The sequence below is a fragment of the Gymnoscopelus braueri genome (assembly GCF_963280865.1).
Source record: "Gymnoscopelus braueri genome assembly, chromosome: 24".
Classification (NCBI taxonomy): domain Eukaryota; kingdom Metazoa; phylum Chordata; class Actinopteri; order Myctophiformes; family Myctophidae; genus Gymnoscopelus; species Gymnoscopelus braueri.
The window spans coordinates 15,222,887-15,247,447 of record NC_137626.1 but is presented as its reverse complement, the minus strand read 5'-3'; the positions used below and the strand labels follow the sequence as shown (position 1 = coordinate 15,247,447).

The 24,561-nt window shown below is 41.8% G+C and overlaps 2 protein-coding genes across 2 annotated transcripts in view; both read left to right on the top strand.

Moving 5' to 3' along the window:
• The window catches only part of dmd (dystrophin), a 500,806-nt gene that overhangs the window by 276,467 nt on the left and 199,778 nt on the right, over positions 1-24,561 (top strand). Inside the window, exon 25 of the mRNA XM_080421894.1 lies at positions 13,933-14,078. Coding sequence (XP_080278020.1) covers positions 13,933-14,078 — 146 coding nt within the window. The remainder of the gene's footprint in view (positions 1-13,932; positions 14,079-24,561) is intronic.
• Positions 19,277-20,632, top strand: LOC308080178 (lactosylceramide 1,3-N-acetyl-beta-D-glucosaminyltransferase A-like; the record flags this gene model as incomplete). Its single annotated transcript, XM_080421954.1, has 2 exons — positions 19,277-20,289; positions 20,605-20,632. The coding sequence occupies 2 exons, from the start codon at positions 19,277-19,279 to the stop codon at positions 20,630-20,632; spliced, it is 1,041 nt and encodes a 346-aa protein (XP_080278080.1).

Sequence of the window (24,561 nt, the reverse complement as noted above, 5' to 3'; positions counted from 1 at the left end):
ATATATATATATATATATTTTTACTGATTTAGAAGACATTTGTAGAATCCTCAGAAGCAAAGATTTGAGTTAAAAAAGTTAATACAAATATATATATTCAAAGATTTGCACAAATGTTTACGATTAAAAAATAAATAAATAGCATATCTACAAGCTCATAGTGCGGCACTTGGTGCCGCGCTATGAGCTTGTATATCTGCTATTTTTGAATAGCAAAAGTATAAAATAATGGTTTAAGTGGTTACACAGATGCATTCCCGGTTTTAATGCGTTAAAACGATCCACTAGAACAGCGCAGACTGTCGCTGCAGAGCAAAGAAGAGAAAACACAGGAGCTATGTATGTCCTTTGTAATGCTAATGTCATGCTAATGTGTTGTATTGGTGTTGTAGGCTATTGTCTTTGTAGCGGCAGTACAGTAAATCGATCGTGGTTACTGTTTTGCCACACTGATTGAAATGCAAGCACACAGCAAACACACACACGCATTATGTACACGCACAATGACACACACATGCACACTCGCACACACACACATGCATACGCACACAGGTACTACTATAATCGTGAGTACAACATTTTAGGAGGGTGATTTTATGATATGTATGTATATATTATTTTTTCTTTTCTTTTTTTTGCAATTTTTAACCATACTGTAAGCCCTAAATCCGAAACATTTATGATCTACAAGCTCACAGCGCTCGCGCTGCGACGCGTTGTGAGCTTGTAGATCAGCTATGTTTCGGTGCATGACACACTGGCACACAACTAAGTATAAATCATGTTTAACTCTTAATTCCAACCCCCTAAATGTAACCTCTTAAATGTCTATATTCCTGATCCTAACCCCCAAGCTGAATTTTCTAATTGTAAACGTGTCTCTAAAAATCTTTTTTTCAACCATAAACAACGTCTATTTCTCATAATTGTACTATACTTGTGGGGACGTTTGGTCCTCACAAGTATAGGCACACGCACACGAACTCGCATACACACTCACAAATGCACACTCAGTGTCACATTGAAGTGGGGACAGTTTGCATGCATGATTTACGATTATGAGTTCAACAGCTTGATGGAGGGTGCAACGAACCACACACACTGTGGCCTCAAGTGGTTTGATTCACACTTTGACACACAGAGCTTTGATTTATAATTTGTCGCACACAAAAACAGCCTATTTTCGGCGCACGAGGTGCTGCACAATCAAGTATCAATCAGCCGTTTCTGATGACAGAGATTGATATTCCAATATTCAGTGATGAGGGCCTGTTGAGAGGCCGCAGTTTTTGCTTGTTTCCATGACCAGTGGTGGAAAAAAAGTACAACATTTCTTTACTTAAGTAAAAGTATCAATACTGCAATTTAGAAACACTCTTTTACAGTAAGTAACGCTCCGGTAATCAAGATTGACTAGAGTAAAAGTACAGTACAAAAGTATAGGCATCAAAATATACTTAAAGGTATCATGACATTCATTTTCACTTTTTTTATTTTCAATGTTTTATTTGGGGTTTTATGACCTCAATTACACCCAAAAAACCTGAACTTAAAACATTCAGTGGATTTTCTGTGGTCTGGGGTTTTCTGAATAATTAGGCTGAAAAGTAATCTGAGCTTGGCCCTTCGACAGTGAGGTCACTGTCGAATAATCCCGCCCACTCTCCTCCTCGCCCCTCCCCTCCCCTATCCTTTCCTTTGGGGGGGGGGGCGGAGCAGAGGCGATGATTGACAGGCAAAATCCCTCACCAGCGACACCCGCAGGCAAAGATTTCTTTTTTCATTGCAGTTGAAAAGGCTTTAGAAATGTGAGAGAAAAACACCTGCCATTGATCACTGGAATGGAATTTTCACTTAAAACTTTTTGTACACTTTTGAAGGACCAGGACAAAGACTTTGAATGTGGTGTAAAAGTGAATGTCATTAAACCTTTAAAGTACCAAAAGTAAAAGTACTCATTATGCATAATGTCCCATTTCAAATTGATAAAATGTATAAAAACATCTTTTGAAAATAGCAGATCTACTGTACAAGCTTGTAGATCGGCTATTTTCAAATGGCCGAAATGTATATAGGGCTGAAGTGGTCACTGTATGTTTTGTAATAATAATCAAAATCTACAAAGTAACTAGTGACTAAAGTTTTCAAATAATTGTAGTGGAGAGAAAGTATAATATTTGCCTCTGAGATGTAGTGGAGTAGAAGTAAAAAATACTGAAATATTTTAATACTCCAGTAAAGTAAAAAACACCTAAAAATTGTACTTAAGTACAGTACAGTACTTAAATAAATGTACTTAGTTAATTTACACCACTGCTGATGGCAGCTGATGATTCAGTGAAGAGGGGCTGTTGAGAGGCTGCAATGATTGTTCTTGTTTGTTTCATGACTGCCTGCTCGTATCTGGTCGGAATGGGCCCGTAGCCTTTTCATCCCTATTACCTTAATACCTTAAGACCGGGAACGCATGTGTGTCATTTTTAGGTTTCTTTGGGCTATTCAAAAATAGCAGATCTACAAGCTCACAGTGCGGTACGAGTGCCGCGCTACGAGCTTATAGAGCTGCTATTTATTTGAAAATCGTGAAAATGTGTGCAAATCTTTGAATATATATATATATATATATATATATATATATATATATATATATATATATATATATATTTTTTTTTTTTTTTTTACTGAAATCTTTGCTTCTGGGGGTCCCTGGAACAAAATATTTTGAGATGGGGGTCCACGGACAAATACATATCATTTAGGGGGTCCTTGACATGATAGAAAGTTTGAGAACCACTGATATTATAGCAACATAAGTAAAAAAAATGTTTTAAACTGATTTAGAAGACATTTGTAGAATCCCCAGAAGCAAAGATTTGAGTTAGAAATGTTCGCTTCAAAAAACATATATATTCAAAGATTTGCACAAACGTTCAAGATTTTTCAAAAATAGCAGATCTACAAGCTCGTAGCGCGGCACTCGGTGCTACAACATCTTAAAATGACACACATGCGTTCCCGGAATTAGTGGGTTAACTCATTTACTGCCAATAACGCATATATGCGTTCTATTGAATACATCACTTGCCTGCCAATAACGCATAAATGCGTTCTATTAAAAAAAAAAAAAAAAAAAAAAAAAAATTTTTTTTTTTTTTTTTTTTTTTTTCGTTTTTTTCTTATTTTTAGACCCAAAGACCAAGGAGATATGATATATCAAAGATTTAAACTCCTATCCACTTCCTTGTTAACTTAAAACTTAAAAAATCTGTATCTCGGCTCCTGAGTACTTTTTGTTTTTCAATTAAAAATCTCTGGCAGCCAACAGCTAAAAATCTGAAATAACTCTGGCAGAAATACAGTTAATAGCTGTTTTGCTCATGCTGGCAAGCCTGCTTTAGAGTTACAGTATAATGTTACAGGCTGCCAAACCACGCTGTAAATGGTAAGCGTTCTGCATTTATACATCACACTTCTAGTCAACTACTGACCTCAAAGCGCTTTTACAATGTACTGCACATTCACCCATCCTTCACCGATGAGGAAGGAGTCAGCCACACAGGGTGTCTATGGCTGCTCACCGGGAGCAGTGAGTGACAGGGTTCAGTGTCTTTGCTCAAGGACACCTCGACATGAAACTAGAGGAGGAGCTGGATATCGGACCCCCAGTTTGGCAGATGACAGTAAAGTGACAATTTAAAGGGACTACACCATGAATTTAAAAAATAAATATAATATATAATATTTAATATCATATTGTTTATGTCCCTCAAATGTTTTTCAAAAGGTTTGAGCCTAAATCAACCCTCAGATATACTCATTCCAACTAACTTCTCTCTGGCTTATAAACCTGCAATACCACATTGTCCTGTTTGGCACGGGGCGCTATTGAGCCAGTTTGTATGCATGTTATCTCCTGGTTCTGTGTGGAAAAAGTTAAAAAATAAAATAAGATTTTTTTTTTTTTTTTTCTGGTTGGAACTGAAAAACGGGAGGAATTGTTCCCTGACGTGACGTAGGCAGGGGGACCAAATCAGTTTGGCCTGTTTTTAGACCAATTTACAGAAAACCCCAGATTTGCTGTGAAAGCCTGAGTGTTCAAACTGGGGTATTTTTGAGGATAGAAGAGAGGTAGAGGAGACCAAAAACACACAAAAAAGAAGAAAAAGTTAAAATTCATGGTGTAGTCCCTTTAAGGTTTTTTAAGACCTTTTTAATATCTTAAGAAAAATTTAAGAAAGCAGGAAAAGGAAAGGAAAATACCATTACTGCAGAACAAGTAATCAACCAGACTAAATGGTCAAACATTGGCCAAAATGTCAAATAATATAAGAAAGTGGCAAATATTTTTTACAATATTTACCTGTGGAACCGAGTCAAACTTAATTTAATGCCTGAACTCAAATTATGATTATTTTGGGGGGGGGGGGGTCACGGCCTGAAAAGGTTGAGAACCTCTGGTCTATTGCACAGGTTACCAATGTGTTTTCGAGGAAGGTTCTTGATGTGGATGCCCAAGTATTTATTAATATAATATAATACAATATAATATTACACCTGAATGGACTGTCTGGTTTTAATTAACACTGGCTCATGGTCATTTTTGTCTGGGTAGCTCAGTCGGTAGAGCTCTCGCCTTTGTACCATAAGATCATGGGTTCGACTCCGGGCACCGCTGACTTAGTGCAAGATGGGAGCCACACTGTAGGTGTGGCGTTCCACCTCAGAAATCCATCTCCCGGTGGGTCTATATCGCATTATAATATCGCATTATAATGGCGAAAAAAAAAAAAATTTTTTTTTTTTTTTTTTTTTTTTTTTCGTTTTTTTCTTATTTTTAGACCCAAAGACCAAGGAGATATGATATATCAAAGATTTAAACTCCTATCCACTTCCTTGTTAACTTAAAACTTAAAAAATCTGTATCTCGGCTCCTGAGTACTTTTTGTTTTTCAATTAAAAATCTCTGGCAGCCAACAGCTAAAAATCTGAAATAACTCTGGCAGAAATACAGTTAATAGCTGTTTTGCTCATGCTGGCAAGCCTGCTTTAGAGTTACAGTATAATGTTACAGGCTGCCAAACCACGCTGTAAATGGTAAGCGTTCTGCATTTATACATCACACTTCTAGTCAACTACTGACCTCAAAGCGCTTTTACAATGTACTGCACATTCACCCATCCTTCACCGATGAGGAAGGAGTCAGCCACACAGGGTGTCTATGGCTGCTCACCGGGAGCAGTGAGTGACAGGGTTCAGTGTCTTTGCTCAAGGACACCTCGACATGAAACTAGAGGAGGAGCTGGATATCGGACCCCCAGTTTGGCAGATGACAGTAAAGTGACAATTTAAAGGGACTACACCATGAATTTAAAAAATAAATATAATATATAATATTTAATATCATATTGTTTATGTCCCTCAAATGTTTTTCAAAAGGTTTGAGCCTAAATCAACCCTCAGATATACTCATTCCAACTAACTTCTCTCTGGCTTATAAACCTGCAATACCACATTGTCCTGTTTGGCACGGGGCGCTATTGAGCCAGTTTGTATGCATGTTATCTCCTGGTTCTGTGTGGAAAAAGTTAAAAAATAAAATAAGATTTTTTTTTTTTTTTTTCTGGTTGGAACTGAAAAACGGGAGGAATTGTTCCCTGACGTGACGTAGGCAGGGGGACCAAATCAGTTTGGCCTGTTTTTAGACCAATTTACAGAAAACCCCAGATTTGCTGTGAAAGCCTGAGTGTTCAAACTGGGGTATTTTTGAGGATAGAAGAGAGGTAGAGGAGACCAAAAACACACAAAAAAGAAGAAAAAGTTAAAATTCATGGTGTAGTCCCTTTAAGGTTTTTTAAGACCTTTTTAATATCTTAAGAAAAATTTAAGAAAGCAGGAAAAGGAAAGGAAAATACCATTACTGCAGAACAAGTAATCAACCAGACTAAATGGTCAAACATTGGCCAAAATGTCAAATAATATAAGAAAGTGGCAAATATTTTTTACAATATTTACCTGTGGAACCGAGTCAAACTTAATTTAATGCCTGAACTCAAATTATGATTATTTTGGGGGGGGGGGGGGTCACGGCCTGAAAAGGTTGAGAACCTCTGGTCTATTGCACAGGTTACCAATGTGTTTTCGAGGAAGGTTCTTGATGTGGATGCCCAAGTATTTATTAATATAATATAATACAATATAATATTACACCTGAATGGACTGTCTGGTTTTAATTAACACTGGCTCATGGTCATTTTTGTCTGGGTAGCTCAGTCGGTAGAGCTCTCGCCTTTGTACCATAAGATCATGGGTTCGACTCCGGGCACCGCTGACTTAGTGCAAGATGGGAGCCACACTGTAGGTGTGGCGTTCCACCTCAGAAATCCATCTCCCGGTGGGTCTATATCGCATTATAATGGCGATAGACTCCCACGTTCTCGGCTGATGCCGACGATAAGCCTCTCGATCCGACCTATACTTACGATTGTCTGGTTTTAATCCATTATGACCGGGAACGCATCTGTGTCATTTTAAGATCTCTTTGGCTATTCAAAAATAGCAGATATACAAGCTCATATATGTACATCTACATCAGCTATGTACATCTGCTATTTCTTTTTTTTTAATCGTGAAGGATCTGTGCAAATCTTTGAATATATGTTTTAAGGCAAGCATTTGTAACTCCAATCTTTGCTTCTGGGGGTCCCTGGAACAACATATTTTGAGATGGGGGGTCCGTGGCCAAATACATATTCATTTGGGGGTTCCTTGACATGGAAAAGTTGGAGCACCGCTGTTATAGCAACATACTCTTAGGATTTAGAAAACATTTTTAGATATGTATTTGGCCGCGGACCCCCATATCAAAATGTTTTGTTCCAGGGACCCCCCCCAAGAAGAACATATTTGAGTTACAAATGTTGGCTTTAAAACATATATATTCATAGATTTGCACACTTTTTCCACGATTATTATAATTTTTTGTAGCTCTACAAGCTCTTAGCGCAGCACTCTGTGCCGCGCTAAGAGCTTGCGTATCTGCTATTTTTTGAATAGCCAAAAAAAATCTTAAAAAGACACAGATGCGTTCCCGGTCGTAATGGGTTAATTAACGCCGGCTCATGGTCAGTCACTGACCTCCGGGGTTGGAGGAGAATGTCATGTGTTTTCGGTGACATTTAGAATGAGAGATGATACTGGCGTCACACCACTTGAGGAAGGTGTCTATCATTCTCTCTTTGAGGAATCCATGGATGTCCTTGTGGCTCATAATAACCGCAGTCATCGTCAGCCAATGGTACGCTAATTATTGGGTGTGTGCTTTCCCTGCACAGTCATTATTGTATCAGTGTACAATGCAGTGGTGTAAAGTAACTAAGTACATGTACTCAAGTACTGTACTTAAGTACAATTCTGAGGTATTTTTTTACTTAACTGGAGTATTTAAAATTTTCAGTACTTTTACTTCTACTCCTCTACATCTCAGAGGCAAATATTGTACTTTTACTCCACTACAATTACTTGAAAACTTTAGTTACTCGTTACTTTGTGGATTTTGATTATTATTGCAAAACATGCATTAATCACTTTAGCCGTATATAGATTTCGGCCATTTGAAAATAGCAGATCTACAACCTCACAATGTGTCACATTGTGAGCTTGTAGATCGGCTATTTCGAAAAGATTAGTCTACCTTTTACACATTTGAAAACTTGTGAAATGGGACATTCTGCATAATGAGTACTTTTGGTACTTCAGGTATGTTTTGAATTTAGTATTTCTACAAGGCAGTGTTGATACTTTTATTCAAGTAACAAATGTGAGTACTTTTTCCACCACTGGTACAATGTATAGAGCTTTATCACACAGCCTTGTGGGACTCCTGTGCTGCAGGTGTTCGGTCCAATGGCAGCGTTCCCGTGTTGACCTTCACTTCGCCGTGTGTCCTGTTCGTCAAGAAAGAATAAAATCGTCCAATCAGGGTAGAGCAACTCATGTCCTTCAGCGTCTCTAAAAGCATGTTGTCGCTGTTGTCGGGCGGAAACCTCTTAACTCCATATTGTAACTTTTCATAAAAAATAATAATAATAATAATGAATGCCCGCTACTTCGTCCTACTACAGTGTCACGCATAAATAGCCGATCTACAAGCTGAAAGCGTGTCACGTGCGCCACGCGTTTTGAGCTTGTAGATCTGCTATTCTTTCTACCTGGAAAAGTTAACAGTTTTGGACATATGAGGTTTCCAATCCGACAGCAACGGTATGCTGTAGGGCTCCACAGTATTAACCCATTAAGACCGGGAAAGCATCTGTCTCTTATTTAGATTTTAACTACTTTAACCATTATCCTATACTTTGGCTATTCAAAAAATATGTTTTTTGGGGGGGAAATCATGAACATTGGTGCAAATCTTGGAATATATATTTTTCCAAGCGAACATTTGTAACTCAAATCTTTGCTTCTGGGGATTCTACAAATGTCTTCTAAAACCTAACAGTTTTTTTCTTAAAAACCTATGTTGCTATAATATCAGTGGTTCCCAAACTTTTTCATGTCAAGGACCACCCAAAATGAAATATATTTGTCCGCGGACCCCCCCCCATCTCAAAATATTGTGTTCGAGGGACCCCCAGAAGCAAAGATTTTAGTTAAAAATGTATACATAATATCCAAAGATATACACACATTTTCACGATTTTCTTTCAAAAATAGCAGATCTACAAGCTTGTAGCGCTATGAGCTTGTGTACAGGATCTGCTATTTTTTAAAAGAGTATAAAATAATGGTTGAAGTGGTCGCACAGATGCGTTCCCGGTTCTAATGGGTTAAGCGCTGAAGTTGAAAATCGATAAATAACATTAGAGCCGTGGGGCTTTTGTGTTGTCAAGGTGCTTTAGAGAAGGAAGTGCAAAATGCTGAGGACGGTGTCTTCAGCGCTGCGCTGCATGTTTACAGTCAAAATTAACCCATTAAGACCGAGAACGCATCTGTATCCTTTTAAGGTTTCTTTGGGCTATTCAAAAAAGAAAATATTGTTTTTAAAGCGAATATTATTTGCTTCTGGGGGTCTGAAAATATGTCGTGCCAGGGACCCCCAGAAGCAAAGTTTTAGTTAAAAATGTTTGCTTTAAAATATATATTTTCAAAGATTCACACAAATGTTCACGATTGAAAAAAAATAAAAATAGCAGATCTACCCCTGGTAACCCCCCCACCCCCAAGGACCCCCTGGTTGTCCCCGGGCCCCACTTTGAGAACCAAAGCCCTGCCAGTTAAAAGCATCCCTGCTCTGTCCATGTCATTTCAGCAGGCGAAAATAGAGCGAACATTCTGATGAAAACAATCAGATCTACAGGCAAGCTCCTAATGTGTCACGTTTGAGAGCTTGTAGACTAAGCTATTTCTGGCGTTAATTTACCAAAAAAAAAACACAAGAAGTTAAAATATGGAGATAAGAGGTTTCTACCATATAGGCTTTTTAAGTGGTTCAGACACTGTAAATCTTATGGAGATTCATAAGCTGGGGGAAGAAAAAAAAAAGGTGAATGTTGGGATGAGATTTATACGTGTACAAGAAGGGGAAGACCTAATAAAATCACTTCCAAAGGCCCCGAGCGGCAATAGAGAATGAAGCACAACCATCACGATCACCCTTAATCCATTCACTCCGGGAAGGCGTCTGTGTCACTTTAAGATTTATTTGGGCTATTCAAAAACAGCAGATATACAAGCTCCGTGCCGCGCCACGAGCTTGTAGGTCTGCTATTTTTTGAAAAATCGTGAAAATGTGTGCAAATCTTTGAATATGTATTGTTTTTTTTAAGCGAACATTTGTAACTCAAATCTTTGTTTCTGAAAACAAAGTTCTAAAACAGTTTTTTGATGTCAAGAACCCCCATAATTATATGTATTTGGCCGCGGACCCCCCCATTTCAAAATATTTTTGTTCCAGGGACCCCCCAGATGCAAATATTTAAGTAAAAATATTTTAAAAAATACATATTCAAAGATTTTCACACATTTTCAATTTTTTCCCAAAAAATAGCAGATCTACAAGCTTGTATGAGCTTGTATATCTGCTATTTTTCCGAATAACGAAAGAAATCTTAAAGATGACGCAGATGCGTTCCCGGATGGAATGGGTTAAACTTTAGTCGGGGACAGTTGAATGGACAAAAGTAATTGGTCAGAGAGGTTCTAAGGAGGCCTGGAGATGGTATTTCCACTGGCATTTAGCCAGACATATAGCGCTCAATTCTTTGAAAGAGTCACACCGTTACGTTACGTGTCGTGTCTCTCTGATAGAGCAAAAGGGCTCCGTTTGCTCCGTTTGGCATTAACAACAAGAAGTCTCATATCGTCACTGTTGGACAGGAACTAGTGATGTGCGGGTCGGGTTTTTTCATGACCCGCCCCGCCCCAACCCGCCACGGAACCCAACCCGCCTCAACCCGCCCCGCGAACCCATATATAAATCTATGGCTCAACCCGCCCGCGACCCGCGGTGGGAATATATATATATTATAGCGCTCTTTTAAGTACCCAAAGTCGCTTTAAATGTCTACAGTAGCACAACCTTGTCATGGGCTAAATAAACAAGCATGTTGTTCAAAATAGGGTTGTTTTTTATTTTTTGCGTGTGAGAGCGGCTGACCCGCTCACCCGCAGCCCGCATAATTGCCTCTGAAATCCTGACTCGACCACCCGCGCCGTGGGTTGACCCGCTCATCACTAACAGGAACCCTCTTATCTCCATATCTCCATAATATAACTTTTTTTGTGTTCTTTTTTTTTCTCGTAAATTAACACCCTACTTGATCATAGGACAGCGTCACACTAAAGCAGGCCTATCATAAGAAGCAGATCCTCAAGCTCAAAACACGGCCGTACACACGCACACACACGCACACGCACACACACACACACACACACACACGCACACGCACACGCACACGCACACACACGCACCACGCAAAACTCTTTCTCTCTCACACACACATACACATACACACACACACACACACACACACACACACACACACACACACACACACACACACACACACACACACACACACACACACACACACATTCACATGCAAACAAAAGCACACACATTCTCTCTCTCTCTCTCTCTAATTGCTCCCGATGAGCAGGTTGGTGCCTTGCATGTTTTCCCTCCGCCATCGGTGTATGAATGTGTGTGTGAATGGGTGAATGTACAATAATGCACAATCTACTGTATGTAAAGCGCTTTGGATAAAAGCGCTATATAAATGCACCATTTACCATTACACACACACACACACACACACACACACACACACACACACACACACACACACACACACACACACACACACACATACTCTCTCTCTCTCTCTCTCTTGCATTGAGTCAATAAACCAGCTGTAACCCAGAGACAGTGTTTGTGTGTGAGCGACGAGCATGCGTGCTTCAGAGAATGTATCTTTTTATGTAGACTTAAAACATTTATAAATATAAACTGCCAGACTTTTGACAGTGTTTTACATATGGGTACTTCAGAGGGTATCATCATTTTGTCGCTGTCAATGCCGAAAGCTCTCATCTCCATATTCTAACTGTTTGTGGTATTTTTTTTCCGTAAATTAACTCATTCAATGCCAGGAATTAATTGTTAATTCATCCGTCCCCTAGCCAGCGAAAACGGAAATTTTACTGTACCTTTGAAAAATCGTGGAATATTCTCTGAGACCGCGCTCCTCGCGGACAGGGGCTCGTTGCACGCACGGGGGTCCAGTAGCGTCGAGAAAAAAAAAATGGAAGCAGACGATAATTTTTGCTTCTTGTCACATGATCTCATCCACAGGCTGTTTTTTACGTCCGTGACGGAATTGGATTTTGGACGTAAATTACGTTAATTACTTCCTTGGCAGTGAATGAGGTAACGCCTTACTTGATCGTACTACTGCGTCACCAGGGCCGGTTCTGGGCTGATCAGCGCCCTAGGCGAGATTCCTCTGATGCGCCCCCGCACGCGCGCGACCCCGAACTTTTTCGTTTTTTGGGCGGATTTTGATACTTTTTTTTTCAGTTTTTGGCTACTTTATTTCGGTTTTAGGGTTAGGGTTAGGGTTAGGTTAGGGTTATGTTATTTAATTCTTATTTTTGCCTGATTTTACCAATTTATTATCAAAACATTTCAAATTAATTAAAAAATATATATATATTTCTTTCCCCCCGACTTTTTTTTTGCTGCCTCTCCAAACTGCCGCTCTAGGCGGTCGCCTAGGTGTCGCCTGTATGGACGCGCCGGCACTGTGCGTCACACGAAAGCATCAAAAGTAGCAGCTTCGCGCCGCATTCCGAGCTTGCGGATCTGCTACTTTTGCTGCTTTTGAATTTTGAATCCAGAAAAGTAACAGTTTTCGGACATATGAGGTTTCCACCCGACAGAGAAGAGTTGGTCTTATCAGTGTGTTTGGCAACAGCATGCGTAAAGCGCAGGACGCAGTCAGGCTGCAACGCACAAATTATAGGACACAAGCAGGGAAAATGATGAGTATTGACCAGGAAACAGCAATCAGCCTGTATACCAAACTTTATCCCACCAAAATCAATAGCATTCTACAGGTAATAATGCCCATCCTCTTCACTGCAGATTGAGTCACAGCAGCAACCTTACCAGGGGAAATAGACTTCTACAGAAAAGAGGCGAAAAAAACCCTAAAAATAAGTAGATAAAATAACTCTTTTTTCCCCCCTCCTCATCAGCCAAGCAGACTCTACCTCTCTATCTTCTCTCATCTCACGGAAAACTACAAAATGATGGTGCACCTGTGTCATTTTACATTTCTTTGGCTATTCAAAAATAGCAGATCTACAAGCTCATAGCGCGGCACCGAGTGCCGCGCTATGAGCTTGTAGATCTGCTATTTTTGGAAAAATCTTGAAAATGTGTGCAAATCTTTGAATCCATATTTCTCAAAGCAAACATTTGTAACTCAAATCTTTGCTTGTTGGTGGGGGAGGGGGGGTCCCTGGAACAAAATATTTTGATATGGGGGTCGGCGGGCAAATACATATAATTTTGGGGGTCCTTGACATGAAAAAAGTTTGAGAACCGCTGATATAGAAACGTACGTTTTTCAGAAACCTGTTAGGATTTAGAAGGCATTCGTATAGATGCGTTCCCGGATTGAACGGGTCGAACCCTCTAGAGTGAACTGGCCCCAAGTTGTCTCTTTTTCTTCTACACACAAAATATCTTTGCCAAAAAATAGCAGATCTACAAGCTCACAACGCGTCGTGAGCTTGTAGATCTGTCCGTCCGCCCGTCCTAGATAGATACTGTAGATACAGTAGATAGAGATTATACGATTACACGCCATATCTCTCTGTCTTCCTATCTCTCTCTGTATCTCTCTTTGTTTCCTCTGAGATTGAACGTTGTCCTGTTTCATTAGTGTTTGGCGAGTAAACAGCCCGCGTTGTCAAATCCCTCGGGGGCACCTCGAGGTGCTCTGCTGACGCCACAGACACATCACATCACAAACAACCATGAAATGCACCCCAGAAATAATTAGAACCAACCTCAAAGACATTGTCAAATTAACCCATTAATACCTGGAACGCATCTGTGTCACTTTTAGATTTCTTTAGGCTATTCAAAAATAGCAGATCTACAAGCTCATAGCGCGGCACCGAGTGCCGCGCTACGAGCTTGTAGATCTACTATTTTTGAAAAATCGTGAAAATTATTTTTTAAATATTTTTTTCCGATTTTTTTTTAGGATTTAGATTTTTTTAGACGCGGCCTCAGGTCTTAAAGGGTTAAAATATTGATTACTGATATGATAGGAAAAAAACGAGGCTGTTTTCTTACATAATCATTCTGTCTGTCTGTCTGTCTGTCTGTCTGTCTGCCTTTCTGTCTGTCTGTCTGTGTAGTCTTGGAGAGCCTGCCTCCCGCCCGCTACAAGGAGACTATCGCCACACTGTTGTCATGGTTACAGCAGTGTGAGGCCAAGCTCGCCATCCCATCCACGGCGGTGACCGAGTATCCAATCATGGAGCAGAGACTCAACGACGTGCAGGTAAGCTACACACGCACTCACGCACACGCACACGCACACACACACGCACACACACACACACACACACACACACACACACACACACACGCACACACACACACACACTAATTTGTCGTGACGCGCCGTGGCCCGTTGTGAGCTTGTAGATCGGCTATTTCCGGACAAGGTTATTTAATGGAGAGGGGAAACAGGAGGAGGGTTAGAGTGTAGAGACCTTGGGGGAATCCGGTACAAAACTACTTAACTCTATAACTGCCAAAGACGTTTATAAACGTCTTTGAGAAATTAGCTGTTGACTGCCAAAGACGTTTAAAAACGTCATGAAAAAAAAAAAAAAAAAAAATCTAAAAAGATTCTCTAATTATTTAGTATTGACACCTTTTCGATATTCCAAACGAATAAGGAGATAACAATTTCCAAAGATTTGCTGCTCCATCCACTTCAATGTTAAAATAGAAACGGACAAACAATTCACAATGTTTTTTGGTTTGAAACTACTGGTTTTGAGCTAATTTCAAACATCAAACAACACATGACAACAAGGTCAAATTGACCTCGTTGACATTTGTGAAACCACACCTGAATCTCATCTGTGATTAGAAATTTTCTGGGGATCAATCATACTTGAGAAAAATATTTTGTGGCTATGCGAAAAGGTACCAAAATCGGTCAAAACCCTGGCAGAGGCTACAGACTGTTCTGAAAAAACTCTGGCAGGGTAAGAGTTAAGTATAGTATAGTTTAAGTGGTGAAGTTTAGATTAGATTGCCTTTTATTATCCACAAGGGAACACCGTTTGACAAAGTTCTCCAGTACAAAGAGTTTTCAGAAACTGGGTTTATATCGTTGCTGTCGGGTAGAAACCTCTCATCTCCATATTCTCCATATAACTTTTATTTTTTTATCCCACAATTTTTGCAACCCATTTTTTCACCCAGTGCCAATTTCCTATGTAATCCTGGGCGCTACTCTCCCTCTGCCAGCCTAGGGAGAGCCCAGAACTGAGCTCATGCCTCCTTCAATGCATGAGGAGTGAGCAGGCCGCTTCTTCTCACCTGACAGCGGGTAGTTTCCCCGGTTGGACGAAGCGCGTGGAAGGAACACGTTATTCCAACCAGTTCCTTTCCCCTCCTTCAGGCGCCCCGGCTGACCAGGGGGAGGCGGTATAGAGACCAGGATTACTGCATGTTTTTTGTGAGGGGGACACGGAGAGAACATGCAAACTCCACACAGAGTAGGCCCTTTCGCCAACCCCACCTAGGGTATGGGCACTGATGACGCGGAGGAGAGCGACGCGAAGCGATGCTACTTTTGAATTTGAATCCTGAATAGTAACAATTTTGACATGAGGTTTTCACCCGACAGAGACGATATCTGCTCCCCATCGACTCCGTACAGCCGGCGACTTCAGCAGTTTGTTGAACCTCCACAGGCTGACTCAGCACTTTTTTACTGACATTCACCTGATGTTTGGTGTTTTACTCACAGATTGTAGAAATGGGCCCCTCAGGGCCGGGTTTCTAGTTTTACACCATTGTTACATTTCTTACTATTAAATGGACACTCACATTTAACCGTATATAGGCCCAGGGTTTGATTTGTCTCTGCTTTTGCGACGATGACAGAATTTCATAATCGTTTCCTATTATTTCCCTGGACTGACACAATAATGTGCGGGGAGGCAGACGGGGTCGTTGTCTACAGCTGTGTTTAAAAAAAGAACAACAACAACAGAGTAATCCCGCACGCTCCCTCTTCTTTTACTGCCGGCCGTAAAAGTTATACGAGCGTTGAGCGTTTTGAGTGGCGCTGCCAAAACAGCACTCTTACAGGATGTTTATACCGCACTGCTGGCTGCTGGTAATATACTGAAGTACATTAACCCATTAAGGAACCCTGAGGTTCCGATTCTACAAAATAATGTCTTCTAAATCTCAACAGTTTTCTGAAAAACATATGTTACTATGTCATTGGTGCTCAAACTTTCTTATGTCAAGGACCCCCAAATGTATAATGTATTTGGCCGCGGACCCCCCATCTCAAAATATGTTGTTCCAGGGACCCCCAGAAGCAAAGATTTGAGTTAAAAATGTTCGTTTAAAAAATACATATATTCGAAGATTTGCACAAATCTTCTCGATTTTTCAAAAATAGCAGATATACAAGCTCATAGCGCGGCACTCGTTGCCGCGCTATGAGCTTGTATATCTGCTATTTTTGAATAGCCAAAGTGTAAAAATAATGCTTTTTAGCTCAAATAAAATAAATTACACAGATGCGTTCCAGGTCTTAATGGGTTAACATTGCTGTCAGCTGGAAACCTTGTATGTCCAAATCCGTTCGTTTATAAATTATTAAATGATAAAAAGAAACATTTAGAAACAGTGAAAATAGCCAATAAAAAAAGCTCAAACACGCCAAAAGTGTCACGAGTGGTTAAAACTCTATGACGTCGCTGCTATACATTGTTGGTTCTCAAAGTCAGGTCCCGGGGACCCCCAGGGGTCCTACAATAATTTCAACCACTTTATCCATTTAGACATGTTGGCTATTTAAAAAACAACAGATGTACAAGCTCGCAGTGCATCACGTGCGAGCTTGCACATCTGTTGTCGAAAATGTTTGGAACATTTTGAATTAAAAACATAAATCTTCTCTTCTGGGGGTCCCTGGCACCCAAAAAAAATTCAGATGAGGGGTTTCAAGGCCAAATGTATGTCAATTTGGGGGTCCCTTCACGTGAGAAGGTTTGAGAACCACACGATAGTCACGTCAGTTTCAATAATGATTTAGTCACCTTTAGGGTATTTGAGACGCATTTGTACATAAGCTCACAACGCGTTGTTGTGTGTGTGTGTCAAAACGTCACACACACATTCTCTCTGACATTGTATGAGAGTGTGTGTGTGTGTGTGTGTGTGAGAGAGAGACAGAAACAGAGAGAGAGAGAGAGAGAACAGGCACAAAAAATGATAACCTGTGGGTGTTGAGTTTAGAACAAATCACAGTTGAAAGTGTGTGTGTGTGGGTGTGTGTGTGTGTGTGTGTGTGTGTGTGTGTGTGTGTGTGTGTGTGTGTGTGTGTGTGTGTGTGTGTGTGTGTGTGTGTGTGTGTGTGTGTGTGTGTGTGTGTGTGTGTGTGTGTGTGTGTGTGTGTGTGTGTGTGTGTGTGTGTGTGTGTGTGTGTGTGTGTGTGTGTACTACCTGCCTGCTGTCAGCAATTGCTTTAGTAACATTACTGTTCCCAGCCCAGGGACTGAGACGCAGCATGCCTTTAGCTGGCTGCTAGATCTCCTGTTTTAACCCACTGAGCTGCTGATACAGACGACTCTTCAGCCGATGTTATTCACTGATGGAGCCAGTTAGACTAGAGCTGTGGTTCTCAGAGTGTGGCCTGGGGACCCCTGACGGGTCCTTGAGGGGGTTCCAGGGGGTCTCCAGCAAAATGAAGGAATAGTTCAATTTCACTTTTATTTCACCGGCTATAGAAGTTAGGCTTAGTTGTCTCTGTCCTTCAGTTTATGCCAAAAGTAGTCGATCTACAAGCTCACACCGTTTCACTCTCTCAACGGGTATATCCCCACCTTCAGTATAGACAGTTGTAGAATGCTGTACTAAAGTGTACTAATAGCAAATAATGTATTCTTCTCTTAGCCATAGGGGTCTCTGGCACAAGGTACTTTCAAATGATAATAATAGCTCGGACTCATATGTCATTTTTCTAAGTACTCAAAGTCACTTTACATGGGAAATAAATAATAGTTAAAAGGGAGGAAAATGTGTAAAGTTGATGTACAAAGCTGCTTACCCCTGGACCTGATACTGCTGGTTTTCTATCCTACCAGGACCTCTAGTACTGCTGGTTTTCTATCCTACCAGAACCTCTAGTACTGCTGGTTTTCTATCCTACCAGGACCTCTAGTACTGCTGGTTTTCTATCCTACCACGACCTCTAGTACTGCGGGTATAGTCCCAACAGAATAAACAAAAACAAAAATATCTGAATGTCTTATCTAAATGCAACTTACAAGGTTTAAAACATGTATTACAATACGCTACATTGCATCCGTGCTCGCTGATTGCTGCCTGACTGAAACCTCATTAAATTGAGATTTTTTTTCTGGTCAAAAATAAATAGCAACGATTGCATCCGAAGTAAAACAAATTAGTTCATGTTAAGAGGACTGAAGCGTTTCGTAGTTTGTACTGCTGTGTAACTTGTGTGATGATTTATGATCTAGAATCGGCACAAAGTAAGGCAGCACTGGCAGCAGCAGCGTCCCCCTGTAGAGTACAACATGGTTAAAAAAAGAAAGAAAAAATGCTATCTTACTATCTTATCTTATCTTACTACTACAGTATATAATTGACAAAAGCTCCGAAAGTTCGTCCGGGGTAAGCAAGCACAGGATCACTCCATTTGCCCCGAAACTTGCCACAGACTGTTGATCAGAGCCATAGCTATGTTTTTGGCATCTTACCCCACCTCGATCTGTGATCAGACTCTCGGCTTGATTGATTCTCTGATTTGCCTATCAGACCCTCAGCCTGATATGGCAGGTTGCCATAGCAACCATATACCGGAAGTTTGACCTCTTTATCACAATTACGGCAAACTCAAAGAGTGGCGGTGTACTAGCAGACATACCTGACCCACAGAAGGAGCCACTCTGCGTCACTCTGCGTCAATCCATGCTACATGGACCCTGTGGGACAGCCAACCCTAACAGCCCATGCATGGTCAATAACAGCTTCCCTAAAGACTTCTGTGACAACACTCGACTGCCTCATTAAGGCCATGGTTACCCACAGTACAGGCGGCCTAATGACAGAGGTTGGGAGGTTGGGACTAGAGGTTAGGGCCGCAAAGCAAAGCGGGGAGGGAGGAGAGGAGAGGAGAGGAGCCGAGAGGAGAGGAGAGGCCAGAGGGTCCGGACTTCGCATGACGTGTGTGCAGAGTGACTAGGTCGCGAAGCGGCCCTGACATCTAGTTATTATTATTATGAAGCGTTTTGGTCAGAATGAAAACCTGTGGCACATCGTCTAGCCAAATTTGGAGTCATGTGTTGTCTACTGACATCACAGATGAGTGACATCACACGCAGGGCCTATAAAGGTGAGAGAACAACTCTTTTAACCGCCTAACGCACAGACAGTCAGACACATAGCATCTCCACTGAGAAGACCAGAGGTGAGATTATGTTCAGGATTTTTAAAATCAAGCGCCGTGCGATTAGCAGCTCTGTGCTGCTGATCGCCACGGCAATGCTGTTGGGTTTGGTTGGGTTGGCTGTGGCTGATGATCCGGACGCCTTCTCCTTCCTCGAAAAGGCCTTCACCGTCACACGCCAGGAAGCTGAGCGGTTCACTAACTTCACCTATTTGCTGGACCACCCAGACAAGTGTTCTGGAGAAGACGTCCATCTTCTCCTCTTCATCAAAAGTGCACCAGCAAACGCAGACCGGCGGCACGCCATCAGGTCCACCTGGGGCAACGAGGCGTACATTCGGCGCTCCAAGGGGGTCACGGTCAAGGTTCTGTTCGCCTTGGGAGCGCCAAGCGCCGGCAGCGTCCAGGAGGATCTGGAGCATGAGGACCGTCTCCACGGTGACCTGATCCAGCAGGATTTCACAGACTCGTTCCGCAACCTGACCCTGAAGGTGATCATGCAGTTCCGCTGGGCACGCCAACGGTGCGCCCATGCGAGCTTCGTCATGACGGCCGACGACAACACTTTCGTCCACACTCCTAACCTGGTGGAACACCTGCAGGACATGGCCCAGAGGAAGGTCACCGACCTGTGGCTCGGCTATGTGTGGCGCGGGGCGGGGCCCAACCGAGACAGGAACAGCAAGTACTACTTGCCCTACGAAATGTACCCGTGGTCGACCTTCCCCGACTTCACGTCAGGGAATGGGTACGTGGTTTCCAGGGACGTAGTGGAGAAGATCTACCAAGCCACGCTGACACTCGATGGTTCTATCCACATGGATGACGTGCTCATGGGTAAGTGTGCCAACATCGTGGGCGTCACGCCACAGCATCACGACTTCTTTACAGGGGGGTTCAAGGCGCCCTACCACCCGTGCATTTACAGGCAGATGATGAACTCGCACGGTCATCACGGCCAGGACATGTATGACCTCTGGAAGGCGGCGACGGACCCGCAGGTCGAGCAGATCGCCTCTAAGACAGACTGCAAGTTGGTGAAGTCAGGCCTACATGAGGCTTTGTCGGTCCCCTTTTCATCCATATATGGACGAAAAGGGGTTCAGGCCTACATGAGGCTTTGTCGGTCCCCTTTTCATCCATATATGGACGAAAAGGGGGTCAGGCCTACATGAGGCTTTGTCGGTCCCCTTTTCATCCATATATGGACGAAAACGTTTTCCTACATGTCCCTCTTTTTGATTGGCCAAGCTTAGCGTGACGTAGTTTAGAAACCATTCAGATTTCCTGCCATTCAGATTTCAACCACTAGGGGTCTGGCAGTACCAGGTCCCCTGGTTCCCTTGTTTTTCTGCAGGAGGTCCATACCGACTTCCATCCAATGAGTTCCGGTAGGAGACACAAAGGAGACTCTTTGTGTCTCCTACCTCCATCTTACTATTTTTGATTTTTGTGCTGAAGTGAACGGGGACTAAATACCCATGAGGGAGGGTATGGGGAGAGTTGAGTTTTGTTCAAAGCGAACTGAACCATCCTTGTCCCTAAGTTGCGTGTTAAATGTTATGTAGGGTGTGAATTGTTTTGTATTGTATTGTTTGTTTCTGTATGTAGGAAAAAGAAAAAGGCATGAGTACTGTATATGTTTTGTTATAACTGCCCAACCTACTACCTATGCTGAATAAAAATCATAAATTAAACTAGAGGATGTGCTCCTCGGAGCACAGGTCTCCGCCAGGTCAGGTTGCAGCAAGTCCTGCAAAGCTTAGCCTATGGGCGGTGGTGACAGACGGACACACACACACACGGACGGACGGTAAAACATACTCTCCACCATACCTTCGGCCTGGCGGAGACAAAAAAGGAGTGACAGGCTGTGACTTTGTCGCTTTTGGTGTCCAGTATCCAGTAAGAAGGGGGGCTGTGAACTATGGGTCAAGGTCAAGTCTATTAATATGTTCCAAACTGGGAAATTTATGTTACAGCAGATAATAATACAAAACTCTAAAACACAGTAAACATACATAAACAAGACATGGACAGGGACAGTTTCAGCTTTTGATTTTTAATTGCCTACAGCAGTGGTTCTCAAAGTGAGGTCCAGGGACCCCCAGAGGCCGTGAGGGGGTTCCTAATTCCTAGTTAACCCATTAAGACCTGAGGCAATTCCTAAAAAGTTTTTTGAAAAAAGTCGAAACATTTTTTTTCAAGATTTTTCGAAAATAGCAGATCTACAAGCTCATAGCGCGGCACTCGGTGCCGCGCTATGAGCTTGTATATCTGCTATTTTTGAATAGTCAAAGAAATCTAAAGTGACACAGATGCGTTCCAGGTCTTAATGGATTAATGTAATTTCTATAAAGAAGAGATCAAGTTGTTGCAAACAAAAGGTTTTATTGAATAAAAGCTAAAACATTTTGCAATTAGACTCCGTTAATAGTCAATCGTCTAGCAACTGATTTCGGCCCACATCAAGTCACCATTTGACCAATGTGGCCCGGACCCCAAAATGAGTTTGACACCCCTGGTCTAGACGATTGAGACAAGGTGGAGTTGGGGATGGAGGTGGGTTGCTGGTTGCTCGCTGAAAAGAGAATGACAGAGGTTAGAGGGAGAGGCAGTGATATTTAAAGGCAGAGTCCAATCGCCTGATTGGCTGACTGCAGATTGGCTAGAAGTGCTCCCATTCCTCGGCAATAAAGATGAAAGTGTGAGAGAGAGATCTTCCTTATTGTTCTTACGCTTGGAGCTACATTATTATTTTTTTTTTAAATGTATTAAAAGGTGTTAGTTCTGGCACCGTTTAGGCACCTTTTTTGAGCAGGGGTTTAGTACAACATTGTTCAAATTGGCCTTGGTAAAAAAATATAAGCGTTTTATGACCGTTTATGTATCGAAAAGTATTGATTCTGGCACCGTTTAAGCACCGTCACCGTTTAAAGGGACTACACCATGATTTTTAACTTTTCCTTCTTTTTTTTGTGTTTTTGGTCTCCCCTACCTCTAATCTATCCCCAAAAATACCCCAGTTTGAGCACTCAGGCTTTCACAGCATACCTGGGGTTTTATGTAAATTGGTCTCAAAACAGGCCAAACTGATTTGGCCCCGAAAGTGACGTCACTAGCGGTACAATCCCTCCCGTTTTTCAGTTCCAACTTAGAAAAAAATATATATATATATATATTTTCCCTTTTTTTTAATTTATTTTCTTTGCTTTTTCCACTCAGAACCAGGAGATAACATGCATACAAACTGGCTCAATAGTGCCACGTGCAAATCAGGACAATGTGGTATTGCAGGTGAAAAAGTACTTTATAAGCCAGAGAGAAGTTAGTTGGAATGAGTATATCTGAGGCTTGATTTAGGCTCAAACCTTTTGAAAAACGTTTGAGGGACATAAACAATATGATATTAAATACTAGAAAATGTGCTCCTCGGAGCACAGGTCTCCGCCAGTACTGTTCCTGATTAATCCTGTCTTACCTATTTATATTACATATGGCACGTGTCACTTGACCAATGTTAGCTTGACCAATGTTACCTCACTTCAAAAAGCATAATTGGCTTTTTGAAGTGACACACCTATTTATAGGATTTTATTTCGTCATGAGTCTCGCTAGCCAATCAAAAGCATTGGTGACAACATATTGTCACGTGTCACGTGAAGCTTGACCAATGTTAGCTTGGCTAGGGGGGGACACACACAGCGGGACGGGAACGAAAACATACTCTCCACCTCTGGCGGAGACAATTAGATATTTTTGCCAGACCCAGGGGGTCAGGCCTACATGTGGCTTTGTCGGTCCCCTTTTGCTATCGTTTTCGTCCATATATGGACGAAAACGTTTTCTTACATGTCCCTCTTTTTGATTGGCCAAGCTTAGCGTGACGTAGTTTAGAAACCATTCAGATTTCCGGCAATTCAGATTTCAACCACTAGGGGTCTGGCAGTACCAGGTCCCCTGGTTCCCTTGTTTTTAAATTCATGGTGTAGATCCTTTAAAAAAATCCCGGTTTAGCACCGGTATCGGATAAAACCCAGTCGATACCCATCCGTACGAAGCCCAAACAGGGCTTCACGTCGTGCTCGTTCACACACAACAACAGAAGGTGAAGGACCATTTGTTTCCCCTGAACTCTATAATCGTGTTGCGGAAAACTCTCTCACACTCATAATAAACTTTTATATTTATGTGAGGCAAACATACGCCCCTAGCTAAGCATTAGACGGTTATTAAAAAACGTTAACAGATGCATCCCGACACCTCCTGTGATTTAAGGTGTGGACGGAAAATTATTAGCCTGATTAAAATGAGGCTTCCTGCTGCTGCCGGCATATGTCAGCTCTTCTTCTAAACCGTAGCTCGTGAGAATTCAAGCCCTTTTGTCTTCACTATATTCACAGTGTATAGATTTACTCCTCTGTTCCCTGCTAAGAGCCTGGGACAACCTGACAGATCTGCCATCAGCTCGCCAGGCCTATAGTTCCCTACACCAGTGGTTCTCAAACCTTTTCATGTCAAGGACCCCCAAAATGATTATGTATTTGGCCGCGGACCCCCATCTAAAAAATAAATGTTCCAGGGACCCCCAGAAGCAAAGATTTGAGTTGAACAAAAATATTAATATTCAAAGATTTGCACACATTTTTCCCGATTAAAATAAATAAATTGCAGCGCTATGCGCTATGAGCTTGTAGATCTGCTATTTTTAAATAGCCAAACTATAAAACATGGTTAAAGTGGTTAAACTGATTGTGACACTATATTAACTAATTTAGCTGGGGACCCCCTGGTACCCCTCCAAGGACCCCTGGGAGTCCCCGGACCCCACTTTGAGAACCAATGCCCTACACGACTCCTCAATAAATAACACTTTGATTTGATTTAGAGACGGGCTGTTTATTTTGTTTCGCGACACTCTTGAGATCACAGACTTCACATGATCGGCTATTTTTTGGCTAAAGCTCTCCTCAAAATAGGAATGCTAGCGTTCAAGTGGTTAATGTAAAAAGAAAGAAAGACAAAAGGTTCCTATCACACAAAGATTTGGCGGCCCCCCCTGTAGTAACGTGTGAGCTTGTAGATCGGTTATTTCTGGTGAAGAGATTCGGCGTAGAGGGAAAGAACGGCAGACCAAGTACAGTTGCTACTCATGTCCGTTTCACTATGGAGAATAGAGGGGTTTAAGTGCTTAAATCAGGGGTCTTCAACGTTTTCAGGCCAAGGACCCCTTAGCTGAGAGAGAGATGAAGCAGGGACCCCACACTATATTGTATAACATTGTGACAGCTTCATAGACTTTGACAGCACTATC